The following is a 12,643-nucleotide window of genomic DNA, read 5'->3' as shown; positions in this document are numbered from 1 at the left end:
TAACATTAGCTAATGGACAATCAGTTGGCACAGGAAGTACAGCTAAGGCTGATGGGAATGTTTGAGTGTTGGACAGACCAATATTGCCTAAAGACACTTACATGATTAGGGACCAAAATGCTTATTACATCTCATTTCCTTTGGTAATATAACTCCTACTAAGGCTTAGCCAGCTGGGATCCAGCAGCTGTAGAGGAGTTCACCTCGGACAAAACGAAGCTTCAGACACAAAGGGGACGATAGCCACTTGATAATGTTTAAGAAGAGGAGTTAGAGAAGTATAGATGTGTACTAGACTTTCTTTTACACCGCTGCTGAACCGAAGCCACCCACTGAGCATCGGGCACACAGCAACACCTTTAGATTTACATGAGATTCAACACAAACCAGCACACAAACACGACAGGAAATATGCCGCACAAAGTAAAGACAAAAAAGCGAATGAAGATAAAAACTGTAGGTCCCAATTTCACAAAGCGACGCAGGTACAGTAGCAGCTGTTTTTTTTTTTTTTTTTTACCCAAGCCATTGACGGGTTTCCACGGTTTAAAATCCACGAGATTTAAGACTCTGAGGCAAGTCTTCTTCACGGAGCAACGGTCCTTTTGTTCCTGAGTTTGTCTCACCATAGTCCAACAAGACGCACAAACAGGATGCGCTATGGTGGGCTCGAGCCAAAATGCCGTAAAGTGTGCTTCCTTTAAATGTAGACAAAAGCAGAGTTGGAACAGATGTGAGCTCCTCTACAAGCAACAAGAAGAAAACAATTTCAGACACGCCAACATTAAGAAAGGTATCCCACGGAAGCAACTTCAGAATTTTTTTTTTCTTGCAAAGGCCTAAAACTCAAGAATCTAACATTGTCATTTTTGCATCAAAGCAAAGTGGGAAATTAAAGGTTTATTTACATGATTCCCTCAGATGAAATCCCCCACATCCTGTCGTTCGAAGCATGGTCACACCCTTTTTTTAAATCAGCAAAAAAGGCTTCAAATCTATGCAGAGAAAATACAAGAAACTCAGATATCGTAGCTGCAAAGTTTAGCAAATCGTTGTGTTTTCTATGTGAGCGGTAGAAAGCATAACTTTGTATGATGATGATACTCCATCAATGTTATTTTTCTACCACACATGGAGGTCCAGCTAAATGTGAATTGTTTGTGTATTTTTAGCTCGATTTACCCAGAAATCGTGTCCTTCTTAAAGGGATAGTTCGGATATTTTGAAGTGTGGTTGTACGAGATACTTATATCTGTATTTGTAATGTATTATTTGTACACCTCATATTGAAAACTCACTATAAGTTTGCTCTGTGCGAAGTGGAAACTAGACTCAGCCAGATGCACGCCTAAATAAGTTGCATCCAGGTCATCTCACTAAACGAGTCTCCAAACTGTCCCTCGGCTGATTTGAATGCGACACACTCTGCGTTTCGAGCACTGGTCTCTCAACTGTGAATATTAGTTTCCTAGCTGAGTGACCCACGCTCAGAACTCAGTTAAAGCACAAATATCCAATCCTAAATGTGTCCTGAACACACCGTCCACAGGAAGTGGGCCAAAGAAGTTTCTCTTAAACTCTCGTTGGCGCGCGGCCCTGCAAAATGATTTATGAACGAAGAAGTCATTTAAAAACCCCTGCGATGTTATATTTCAAATACTTTTTTATCGCCTTCAGGTAGCATTCGGTTCTTTCTCCGTTTTTTTCCCACTGGGACTCCAGCTGCCAACTCTTTCAGGAAAGCAGACCTGCAGCAGGAGGCTTTGCATCTTAAGTAAAGATCTCCAAAGACACACACCTACTGCAATAGGAGAAAACATGTCAAAGGTTTGTAAAGAAAAAAAGAGACTTCAAACTAAATTATTAATGCACCGGCAGCTTCATCTCAAGAGCTGCTCAGATTCAAATGAATGGGGTTTTCTTCTCCAACGCATTTCAAGCTCCGCAGTCAGAATATGTTGAAAAACTGCTGCGTTAGTTTCCTTTCAAACCTCCACGAAGAGTCCTTCGAGCGGTGATTGACATGGTCGGTATTCGAGACAAAGACGAGTCCATGGTTTCCTTTTGAGCGGCATGCAAAGAGAAGCGAGGCAGTCTCTCTCGAAGTCTTAGGAGCAGTTTCTTTGTGATCAAGCAGTTTTTTTTAGGCCATGAAATAAGAGAACACCGAAAGGGATTCAGTTGCAGCCTTGCGTCCAATCGGAGTGATTGGATAAGATAGTCGAGTATAGTTTTTGTTCTTCAAGCGCACACATTTGTTTTTTATTCTATTACTTTTGTCTCCTTTTTTTTGTAGTCCACCCACTCTCAAACGTAATCACACACACACACACACACACACACACACACACACACACACACACACACACACACACACACACACACACACACACACACACACACACACACACACACACACACACACACACACACACACACACACACACACACACACACACACACACACACACACACACACACACACACACACTACGTTGACGTGTCTGTCACCGACTCCCTGTTGAGGTACGTGGCCCAGTACACCAGGTTGAAGGTTCCGAAGAGGACGGGAAACACTATCCGAGACATCTTGTCGATCTTGCTCACGCTGTTGTACGTCTTCTTGGGGTCCACCATCTTGATCTCGGAGGCGCGGAGCTGCACCGACGTGGTGTTGGAGATGGTGGAGATGGACACGTCCTTGGTGAGGTTAGGGGTGTAGTTGACCCCCGCTGAGCAGATGTTATTGGGCTTCTTGGAGAGGACCATCGGGTCTCGTTTCTGCAGCGGGACAAGACACAAGTCAACGTCAACTTTATTGTCAATCTTTCACTTTGTGTGGACAGAGAGATCGAAGTACCGTGTCCCACCATCCCGAATACAAAAACAAATACATATGTATATCCTATATATACACAATCAATAGACACATTTGAACATTTGCACACATGACATAAATAAAAGCACAACACTGAATATAGCCAACATAACAGTCACTTCAGGGAGGGGTGGATTAACACAGTGGTGGGATAATCGTGTGTTTCATTCTGTCTGTCGTGATTTCACACACGGGAAACCTTTGGGTTAGAAGCGGGGGTGCTGGTGATTGAACTTCACCCAGGTAGCCGTCTCATTTTGATTCAAACTGATTGCAGGTTTATGTTTAATGACAGCCTCTCTGCTTTTATTAACAGAACAGCGTAGCATGAGTTCTACCTATGAAGACATATTATAGTTAGAGATGTCCCGATCCGATCACGTGATCGGGGATCGGAGCCGATCACGTGATTTTCAAAAGATCGGAATTGGGAGAAAAAAATCGGGGATCGGAATTTTTTTTTTTTTTAATAATTTTTTTTATTTTTATTTAATGTTACAAAACAAAAATGACCATGTTCACGTCTTAAAGTCATCCTGAGGCCTTAGCTTTGGTTTAAAATTACACAACATCATGTATGTGTTGCTTTCTTTGGGCTTGTTTTCAGACCTGGTTGCTTATTCCTCTGAAAGCTGGCAACAGAGTGGGCGCAGTGTCTAATAGCAGCAGCAAGCTAACGAGAGGCTACGTCCAGCTGGTGACTCGGGAGTCGGGACAGAGAAAATGTCAGGAGTTTGGAAGTATTATAAAATTGAAAGCGAAGGCAGTGTAACAGCCAGATGCAATGTTTGCAAGAAGGAGGTTCCGCGTGGTGGAAAGAACAGAGCTACGTTCAACACGACCAATCTAATACGCCACCTGAGAAACAAACACCAACAACAACACGGCGAGTACACAGCGGCCACTCGGGGAACGGCACTGAAGCAACCGACACTTTCAGAGACTTTCAAAAGGAAAGAGAAACTGCCCCAGAACAGAGAAAAGGCCAAAACAACAACAGCCAAGATAGCTGAATTCATCGCTTTTTTTTCTCTTAATGCATAAAGATCGGATCGGGAAAAATCGGTATCGGCAGATTGTCAAAATCAAATGATCGGAATCGGATCGGGAGCAAAAAAAAGTGATCGGGACATCCCTAATTATAGTTGAATATTAAAAGGGCTGTAAGGAATGTTTATGCTTAAGAACATGTATAGAGAAAGCCTAATTAGACACTAAGTATGAAGGTGACTTCTGAAGGCTTTCGATGGCCCTTTGCACCTACATATCTCACGTGCACCCTGAAGCCGTACCTTCGGGTGCTGAGCTTCCAGAGCCTTCTTGCCGTCCCAGGCCCAGCTCCTCTTGGTGAAGTAGTTGACCGTGGCGAACTCGATGAGGGCGGAGAAGACGAAGGCGTAGCACACGGCGATGAACCAGTCCATGGCGGTGGCGTAGGCGACTTTAGGGAGAGAGTTCCTGGCGCTGATGCTGAGGGTGGTCATCGTCAGCACTGTGGTCACCCCTGGGTGCAAACACAAGCAATGACAGGTTTAATATTCAGTTTCACTCAGAGGCGGGCGCTTTAATAACTCGTAACTGCTGCTGCTCAGTGGCGGACAATTACCCTCCCTCGTGTGGATATATCAGGGACGCATTAAACGTTACCAAACAAATGAGGACATCAGTCACTCACCGAAGACCGTCCTGGCAGGAACGGATTCTCTGTTGAGCCAGAAAGACACCTGGGACAGGATCACGGTCATGAAACACGGCATGTACGTCTGGATGACAAAATATCCAATTTTCCTCTTCAGGAAGAAGTGGACCATCATCACGGTGTACTGTCCTGAGGGGAGGCGAGGACATAACAAATACATGAGGTTAGATGGGGACAATAAACAAGATGGCAGGGTCAATGTTGTTTGAGGAATTATTAATATGTGCTTTGACCTCCTTCCAGCACCACAGGTGGCAGGTTACCACACAGATCATTACAGGCTACATTTCCTTTTATGAACACACATTTGACCGCTTTAAAAGTGGCCATAACATGTTATCGCCCAACTATGTGTCCCTCCCCCTGCCTGCGGTTTCATTCTGTAATAATTGCTGCAAACGGCGAGAATAGGGAACCGTGCGGAGGTGGTAACGTGAATAAAAGATGGGTGAAAGAGAACATTTCATATTCAGGCTTCAAATCCATTATTGCACGAAAGAAATACGTTAATTATTGCGAGGACTTGACAGTAGATTATTATTCAGTTAATGTTCGGGATTTGACAATGGAGGTGAATCCAGAGAAAGTGTAGAGAGATAGAAAGAGAGGCGAGAGAGGGAGGGAGGGAGGACAATATTCAGTTAAACAAGTGAAGATTGCATTTGAGGCTTTAAAAAAAAAAAATCCTCTCGCCAGCAGGCGCTGCTGAACTATGAAAAAACCCAACGACTATATTCCACACACTCTGTACACAGGCCACACACCCACACACACACACACACACACACACACACACACACACACACACACACACACACACACACACACACACACACACACACACACACACACACACACACACACACACACACACACACACACACACACACACACACACACGGCTTTCTCCAGACAAAATCGGATTTTTGAACCTCCCTAATCCCTGGTTACAATCTGCATCCTGCCATCAGTGAGAGAAAGAGAGAGGGGGGGGGGGAGGAGGGGTGAGGCTTCCTGTCCCGGGATCCTCATAGAGCCCTTAGCCACACCCTCCCAATCCCGGCAGCAACACGCACACACACACACACACAAACTGAGAGCCACGGAGAGGGATACTCGCCGCTGCTAATCACTGGTGGGATGGAGGGGGGCTAGCCGAGTGTGGACATTTTATTTAAATACTTGTTGTTGTTTGACAGCTGTCTGTGGAATAATGGTGAAGCGTCCTTGATGGGGGTAGAAGAACTCAGAAAATGCACCGAGGCTTAAACTAAAAGGAGAGGTAAATATCTGCAAAGCTTATCCCAGCCATGCCGCAGTCCGGAGGTCCCACACACCGGTAGTTCTGAGTGGACCCCATCACCTGGGCCCTCTGACGCCCTCATGACTCCAGGCCGTCTGGATCACAGTGTCAACCTCTCCTATCGCCGGAAGCATCCAGACACGTCCAGGCGCTGCCGACCTGGGACACCCCAGGGTCACCTTCGCCCTTGATGCATGGATCCCGACAGGACTGGGGGCAGAGGAATGAGGAGGAACATGTTCCTCTGGTGGATCTTACTGCTTTTCTCCCAAGGATTTGTATTTCCACACGTCCGAGGGGAACTTCCTTTCATCGCGGGGAACGATGCTGCCATGCTGGTCAACTGGTGAGTCTTTCAGAGCGGCATTTTGCCCTGAAGGGTAAACCCGAGAGGTCCAAACTACTGTAGCGATAATCCTCTAGGAAATGAGCTAAAATAATCCACAGCATATACTCTTTAAAGCCCCGACAAACCGCACTATGGCACGTCTTATCCACTTTGGAGTTATTTTAAGGAGGATATTGGTGTGTGAGAGAGCAGAAGTCATATCCCCAAAGATGTCTTCAAAGAGAAACCTGCGTGGTAATCTCTTCATGTCCTCAAACGGGACAGTGCTAATTAAAGGCTCTAAACTGCACATCCAAACAATATGTTGAGCTATGCACGAAGGTCTCGAGATGTACGTTTATTATCCAGGAATAACTAACCAGACTATCTTATTAAGGCCTTGCCGTCAGAGCGAGCAGAGGAGCACCGAGGAAGGCCAGGCGAGCTTTAACTGACTGCCTGTTTTGAATGTCAGGTTTACAAGCGCTTCATTACTTTGTCGAGACTACATTACCAGCAGGGGGGCTTCCAGACTTATTTAATCAGGCGAGGGAACAATAGTTAACTCCACGTGACTTTAATCAGAGCGACAGACGGCAGCATTCGAGACGTTTAATGACCGTTGCCAGACCTTCTTGGAAATGCATAAGAACGTCAGGTAGCAGGTACACAAAACGGTAAGAAGCTAAAGTTGCAAAAATAGCTTCAGATGTGTGAACACATGCCAGCTGTGATTTCCACCTCCAGTAACACTCGTCAGGTGAATCCAAGCTGGGTTTATTATGTTAGCATGTTGCTAAGAGCGTCACATTTGCTCTGTGGAAGTTCTGAGCAAGAGAGTGAAACGCACAGAGAAAGTAAATGAACCAACTGGTCTGAACGCGACCCCTGAGCCAATCAGCACCCCCCCCTCTGATTTGGACGCTCTCCAGACATGGATGATGATTTACCGCCTTCGGTCCTTCGGCTGAAAGGAATTCACAGATAATGTTTCGCATCTCTTGTAATGATCAGAACGCCAGACGGCGGTGTGATTATTTAGGGGCAGAGACAGACTGTAAAGTTAACTGTAAGCTGTATACATGCCTGTAGAAGGATCTGGACTATTGAGTACATGTGGAAGTAAGAGGTGCTTTTCTACAGAAAGACTAAAGGACTTTTCAATGAAGACATGTTGTTTATCCTAAATCGTTGCTTCATCACAGGAAGTAGCAGTTGGTGGCTTTAAACGATGTCACTGGAGGCCAGAACTGGTCAACTTATGCTTAAGAATTGGCAACTTTTGACGACAAAACATGGCTAGCGTGATTTAAAATATAGTGAGAATTGCATACGTGCTTCATGGAGGCCTCAAGTACACACACAGTGCATTTCGGGGTACAATGCATGTTTAAATGAATAGGTTGGTTTGTTTACAGAAAAGTGCAGCTTGAATCTAAAGTATATTATACATATATATTATTGCACACAAGTCAGATCTGATTCAGTATTTTCGTCTATTTATCTTTGACTTTTATACATGTGCGCGCAAAGATATTACGGTATTCTCTAGTGTTGTTAATTTAATGTATGATAACACTTTTGCTAGCCAGATAAGCGGCCTTTTATTCTATCTTCTAACTCACTTATCCACATTTCAGCGCTGCGTCCATGCGGACAGCGAACCCGTTAACCCTTTGCTTAAAAGCAAAAGCAGGTTTCACAATAAATAAAAAAGCCAGGGGAAATCCACACTTTTAATAATGATTCTACTGGAGACTGGAGGGAAGTGTATTACAGTTCCGTTTTACATAAGAGTATTAAGCAGATGCCTTTCAACGCCCCAACCCCCACTCACCCCCCCCCTCCTTTACTCAAGCGTCAGAGCGAGGCCGTCCAATCCCAACATACACACACGGGTTTATGTTCCTGTCTTTGTGCGGCCCTAGCTTACATGATAAGTCCACTGAAATGTAACTTATTTCTCGTTTTTTAACTCGATCCAAACCCAGATAGACCGACATTAGAAGTCGTGAACATGTCCCCGACCTTTAGGATTTTTTTGGTTACCATTATTGCCGGGTCATTCGGAGCCCGTGAGGATAAATGTACACGAGCACTAACACACAGATACACTCAGCGACAGCCAACCAATCCCTCACTGATCTGTGATGTCATCTTCTTATGCAAAAGCTGATGGGTGGTTGGATGGGGGGATTAACCCTGCTCTCAGGTCTCTCTCTAGCTCTGTGTGTGTGTGTGTGTGTGTGTGTGTGTGTGTGTGTGTGTGTGTGTGTGTGTGTGTGTGTGTGTGTGTGTGTGTGTGTGTGTGTGTGTGTGTGTGTGTGCTCGGGCTCATGCAGGGATAAGTGTTGTTTGACAGGGCTGCCCGGGCCTGCAGACAGCTGGTTGTGTGAGGGATAGGCTACTCTCCTCCACTAGCCTCCACTCATTGACTCTGATCTCCTGATAATGTTTCCCACATTTACTCTGGGCCTCGCACGGCCATCTCCCCCTCGCAGCGTTTATCTTTTTCTAATCTAGAATTAGTTACATCACGTTATTCTGGGTTTTACACTTATCATGCATCACGTACAGTATGGCAGGGACAAATTATGGATCTGGTTTAAGATGCGTTTGGAAAGTTAAATGTCCAATCAAATCAATTCAAACCCAGAATATAATGTCCCTCTCATTGCTGTTTGACTTGGTTTCCCTTGATGGTGGCAGTCAATCCACGGTACGTGAAACCCCTGAGTATGTAAAAGAAACTTAAAAAACGTCACAAGTTCACAACAAAAACGATGCTCTGACGGTTTTAATGTCACAACTCCCATTGCTCAGAAATGCACTTCCCATCGTTTTGTGTCCAACTCTGTAGCAGCATCGTCTACTTTAATTATTCAGGAGGAATGCATGTGAAATAATGTATGCTAATTGTACACACTACAACACACTAACTCGTTTTATAAAGGCAGACCAGCTGTTTTCTATTTGATGTATTTATTACCCATTGTTATGACTATCTACTTCAGGGGTGTCAAACTCAATGTCATCGCGGGCCACATTCGCATTAAGGTCGCACTCAAATGGTCGGTTGTAACTATATAAATATATAATATATAAAATAATTGATTGCCTCTGAATTGGATTATTATCGGATAGGATAATAGCGTATTAATGAACTACGTCTGAAAGCAGAAGTCCAGGGCAAATAATTGCAAGTCTCTTCAGCCTGCATGTCACAAAACAAGATGCATTGTGGGACCAGTGTGAGAAAAAGTTTTTAGAGAGTACTTGTCCATGGACAAGTGAGTTTGGCAATTTACTTGTCCGAATACATTTTTCACTTGTCCAGAATGGACAAAAATTGGGGCCACTGGAATCTTCTTCTTCGTCATCGTATTTAACATTTTCCCACGGTTTTTACGACACCGCTAACGTAAGTGAGCGGTAAGATGTTACTGCATTACACATAGGGTTGGGTATCGTTTGGATGTTAACGATTCCGGTTCTGCTTTTCGATTCCGGTTATTTTAGGTTCTCGATTCCGGTTCTTTGAGAGGGTAAACATAAGTCAAACTGGGAGACAAATATATTTCTGAAAACATTAAGTCAAATCTGTATTCCTATTTACAAATCACTTCATACTGTTTAATTTCTTACGGTTATTGAATACAATTATATAAAAATGATCTCTGCATTGTTTAGTTAGTTCTAAGTGGTGCAGTTTGAGAACGTACAATTGACCCAGTGTCCTCTGATGTTACACTGCAACCTGCCTCTGAGACAGAGTCCAACCACACATGTCCAACACATAGGACATAACCTAATAATAATAATACATTATATTTATAGCCTATAGGCCTAGCGCTTTTCTACAACTCAAAGACGCGTGCACGCTTACACACGCCCTGCAATACACATGCTGCAGCTGCCCAGCTGTAAAAGTAAATAAATAGTATTTTCATTTCAATAATGTACTTTCTATACCCTGCTTCATAAACACTACTGACATCCCTGTGCTCCTCCGAGTCTGGGGGTCCGGGGATGTGAGGACAGCGCGAGGACACAGACAGGGAGGCTGCTTCACTCCATAAAGGAAATGGCGGTCAATATTAACAACACAGGAGCTAAAACACTTAATAACCTTCATTACGTGTTAGAGAAAGAACATAAGAAAGTTTGACAAAGATGAGGCTGTTAAACGGGCAGCGGATCTGCTGTGTGGAGAGAGAGAGAGAGAGAGAGAGAGAGAGAGAGAGAGAGAGAGAGAGAGAGAGAGAGAGAGAGAGGCTGATACGGAGCATAGAGAGAGCTGCAGCTCGGGGCTCGGCCTCGCCTCCTGTCCTCACAACTCTTATTAATCCCGATAGCGGACAATTTTTATTTGTTCCTACTCGGAACCGAGTTTTGCTTCCCAACCTGCCACTGTGCTACACTTCCCGCTCCGCTCTCGCTCCGCCCCATCAGTACAGAAAGCGGCGAGATGCATTTCCTTAGGAATCGACAAGCAGAACCGAAACTAACATTTCTAAACGAACAATGGCGGACACGTACAATTTGCGAATGAGTTCTGCCTTTTGTAAACTGAATGTATCAATAATTTGTCAATAAATCAGGGCGAAAAACGTCACTTGTCCGCCGGACAAGTCAATTGAAAGATCTACTTGTCCGATATTGTAAATAACACGTCCCGGACTGTGGGACGTGTACTTTTTCGCACACTGGGGACATGTAGTTTATGGGCAACCTGCTTCTGTAAAGTGGCATGTAACCGTATAATAAACGTATCGTATTCTTTGCAAGCTCTTGCGGGGCCACAGAAAATGAAGTCGCGGGCCGGATTTGGCCCCCGGGCCTTGAGTTTGACACCCCTGATTTGTTCTACTTGAAGATATAATAAAAAATGTAACATGTACAAAAATAAACTCTAAATATCTATAAGTTTCATCTTTACAAAAGGCTAAATCATTTGTCCCACAGACGGGATGCAGCAAAGGAGCTCTATGTGGGCAAGTAGTGTTTATTTAACCCGTCTCACAGACACGAGCCGAGCGAGATGAAAACATAACCGCCCCTTGGCGTAGGTAATCAAATGAACCCAGGATATAATATTAGTCAGCCTGAAACTTTATTCCATATAATAAAAACTACTACTGATGTAATATATAAAGTATATAAAGTATACTACATGAAGTCTTGTTACCCATTTCTTTCTCTTTGATTAAACCATGTCCATCTTTTGGGATACTTTGATCTATCCTTTAACTGTATAGCTTAAACATATAATATGTAACATTTATGCAAATATTTAAGATTTGTTTTATTATATTTTTATCAAATTAATGGTCCGTTTGATTTAGTGTCCCGTAATGGTGTCCTTATGTTTCGATTGACTGACGGAGACACTTTAGGATGTTGGTCGTTTTGTAACTATATATTTCAACAAAATGAAGAAATTGGACATTTTTGGTCGTTGGACGTCCGGCGCAAACACTGATTAGTACATTTTAACGGTTTCTTCTGTGTTTTTATCGTTTTAAATCGATTTGGTTTGAAGCTCGATGACCAACTCCCAAGATCCCACACTGCTTCACATCATCATTTGTTTTGCGAGACCTCTAGTGGAAGGAAAATGACATATTGTGAGTTTAACTACTATCACAGAACCATGTCAGTTCCTTCTCTTTGTGTGTATTGGCTACACAGATGGATCACACACACACACACACACACACCCCCCCCACACCCACCTCTGCTTGTGTGTATGTTCTCTGTGCCGGCGGTTTGCCCGATGAGATGATACTGGTTGAGTCTGGATCCGTCTTCAGCTACAACCACAGACAAAGCCGCTCCCTTAGTCCACGTGTAGACCACCTCGGACACCGGATAGGCATCTGAGAGACAGAACGAGACCAAAGACATGAAGTTAGCTTAAAGAAATAGAATTGAACATTTGTAACACGGAAACGTCCAAAATGCAGATTGAACCCGGTCATCTCTGACGTAACATGCAGACGTCTGTGTGCGAGTCTTTCTAGCACTTTTTGATTAGACCGACGGCTTAAATCCAAAAACTGAATGTTGTTTGCATGCCTCCATGTGTGTGTGTGTGTGTGTGTGTGTGTGTGTGTGTTTTTGTTTAAACCACACTTCTGGGTCAGAGGTGAGCTCCCCTGTCGGCAGGAACCAGGCCGAGTCAGATTAACTGCAAAGTGTTGCATCACAAGCTGATGAAAAGCAGAGCTGCAACTCTGAAGCTGCTTCCTCATGTATTCACGTTCAGACAGCGCACGTCCATCTACCGTCGGCCGCCCGCTGAGCACAACTGTTGTTGGGTCTGACACGGCACGTTTGTTGTTCTGTGTCTGTTGTTGTTCCGCTGCAGATTCAGCCATAGCGTAATAGAACAGATGATACTTTGGGTCATTGGTTTGTTCTGATTTTTGTCAC

The 12,643-nt window shown here is 44.1% G+C and overlaps 1 protein-coding gene across 1 annotated transcript; it reads right to left on the bottom strand.

The window, feature by feature from the left end:
* Positions 1-2,429: 2,429 nt before the first annotated feature.
* On the bottom strand, positions 2,430-12,588 carry LOC117456261 (gamma-aminobutyric acid receptor subunit alpha-5-like). Its single transcript, XM_034096074.2, has 5 exons — positions 12,486-12,588; positions 11,944-12,087; positions 4,554-4,706; positions 4,171-4,382; positions 2,430-2,781 (listed from the first exon to the last, which is right to left on the bottom strand). The coding sequence occupies exons 1-5, from the start codon at positions 12,586-12,588 to the stop codon at positions 2,491-2,493; spliced, it is 903 nt and encodes a 300-aa protein (XP_033951965.1). The 3' UTR covers positions 2,430-2,490.
* Positions 12,589-12,643: the final 55 nt, after the last annotated feature.

The sequence above is a fragment of the Pseudochaenichthys georgianus genome, chromosome 2, assembly GCF_902827115.2.
Source record: "Pseudochaenichthys georgianus chromosome 2, fPseGeo1.2, whole genome shotgun sequence".
Taxonomy (NCBI): Eukaryota; Metazoa; Chordata; class Actinopteri; order Perciformes; family Channichthyidae; genus Pseudochaenichthys; species Pseudochaenichthys georgianus.
The sequence above is the reverse complement of the archived record's forward strand: the minus strand, read 5'-3'. Positions and strand labels throughout refer to the sequence as shown.

Excerpts from the sequence above, each read along its gene's own strand:
- LOC117456261 (XM_034096074.2), bottom strand. The coding sequence starts at position 12,588 with ATGGCTGAATCTGCAGCGGAACAACAACAGACACAGAACAACAAACGT. Across the intron at positions 4,707-11,943 it reads GAACATACACACAAGCAGAG|GACAGTACACCGTGATGATG; the intron begins GTGGGTGTGGGG and ends GCCTCCCCTCAG. Across the intron at positions 2,782-4,170 it reads TGGAAGCTCAGCACCCGAAG|AAACGAGACCCGATGGTCCT; the intron begins GTACGGCTTCAG and ends GTCCCGCTGCAG.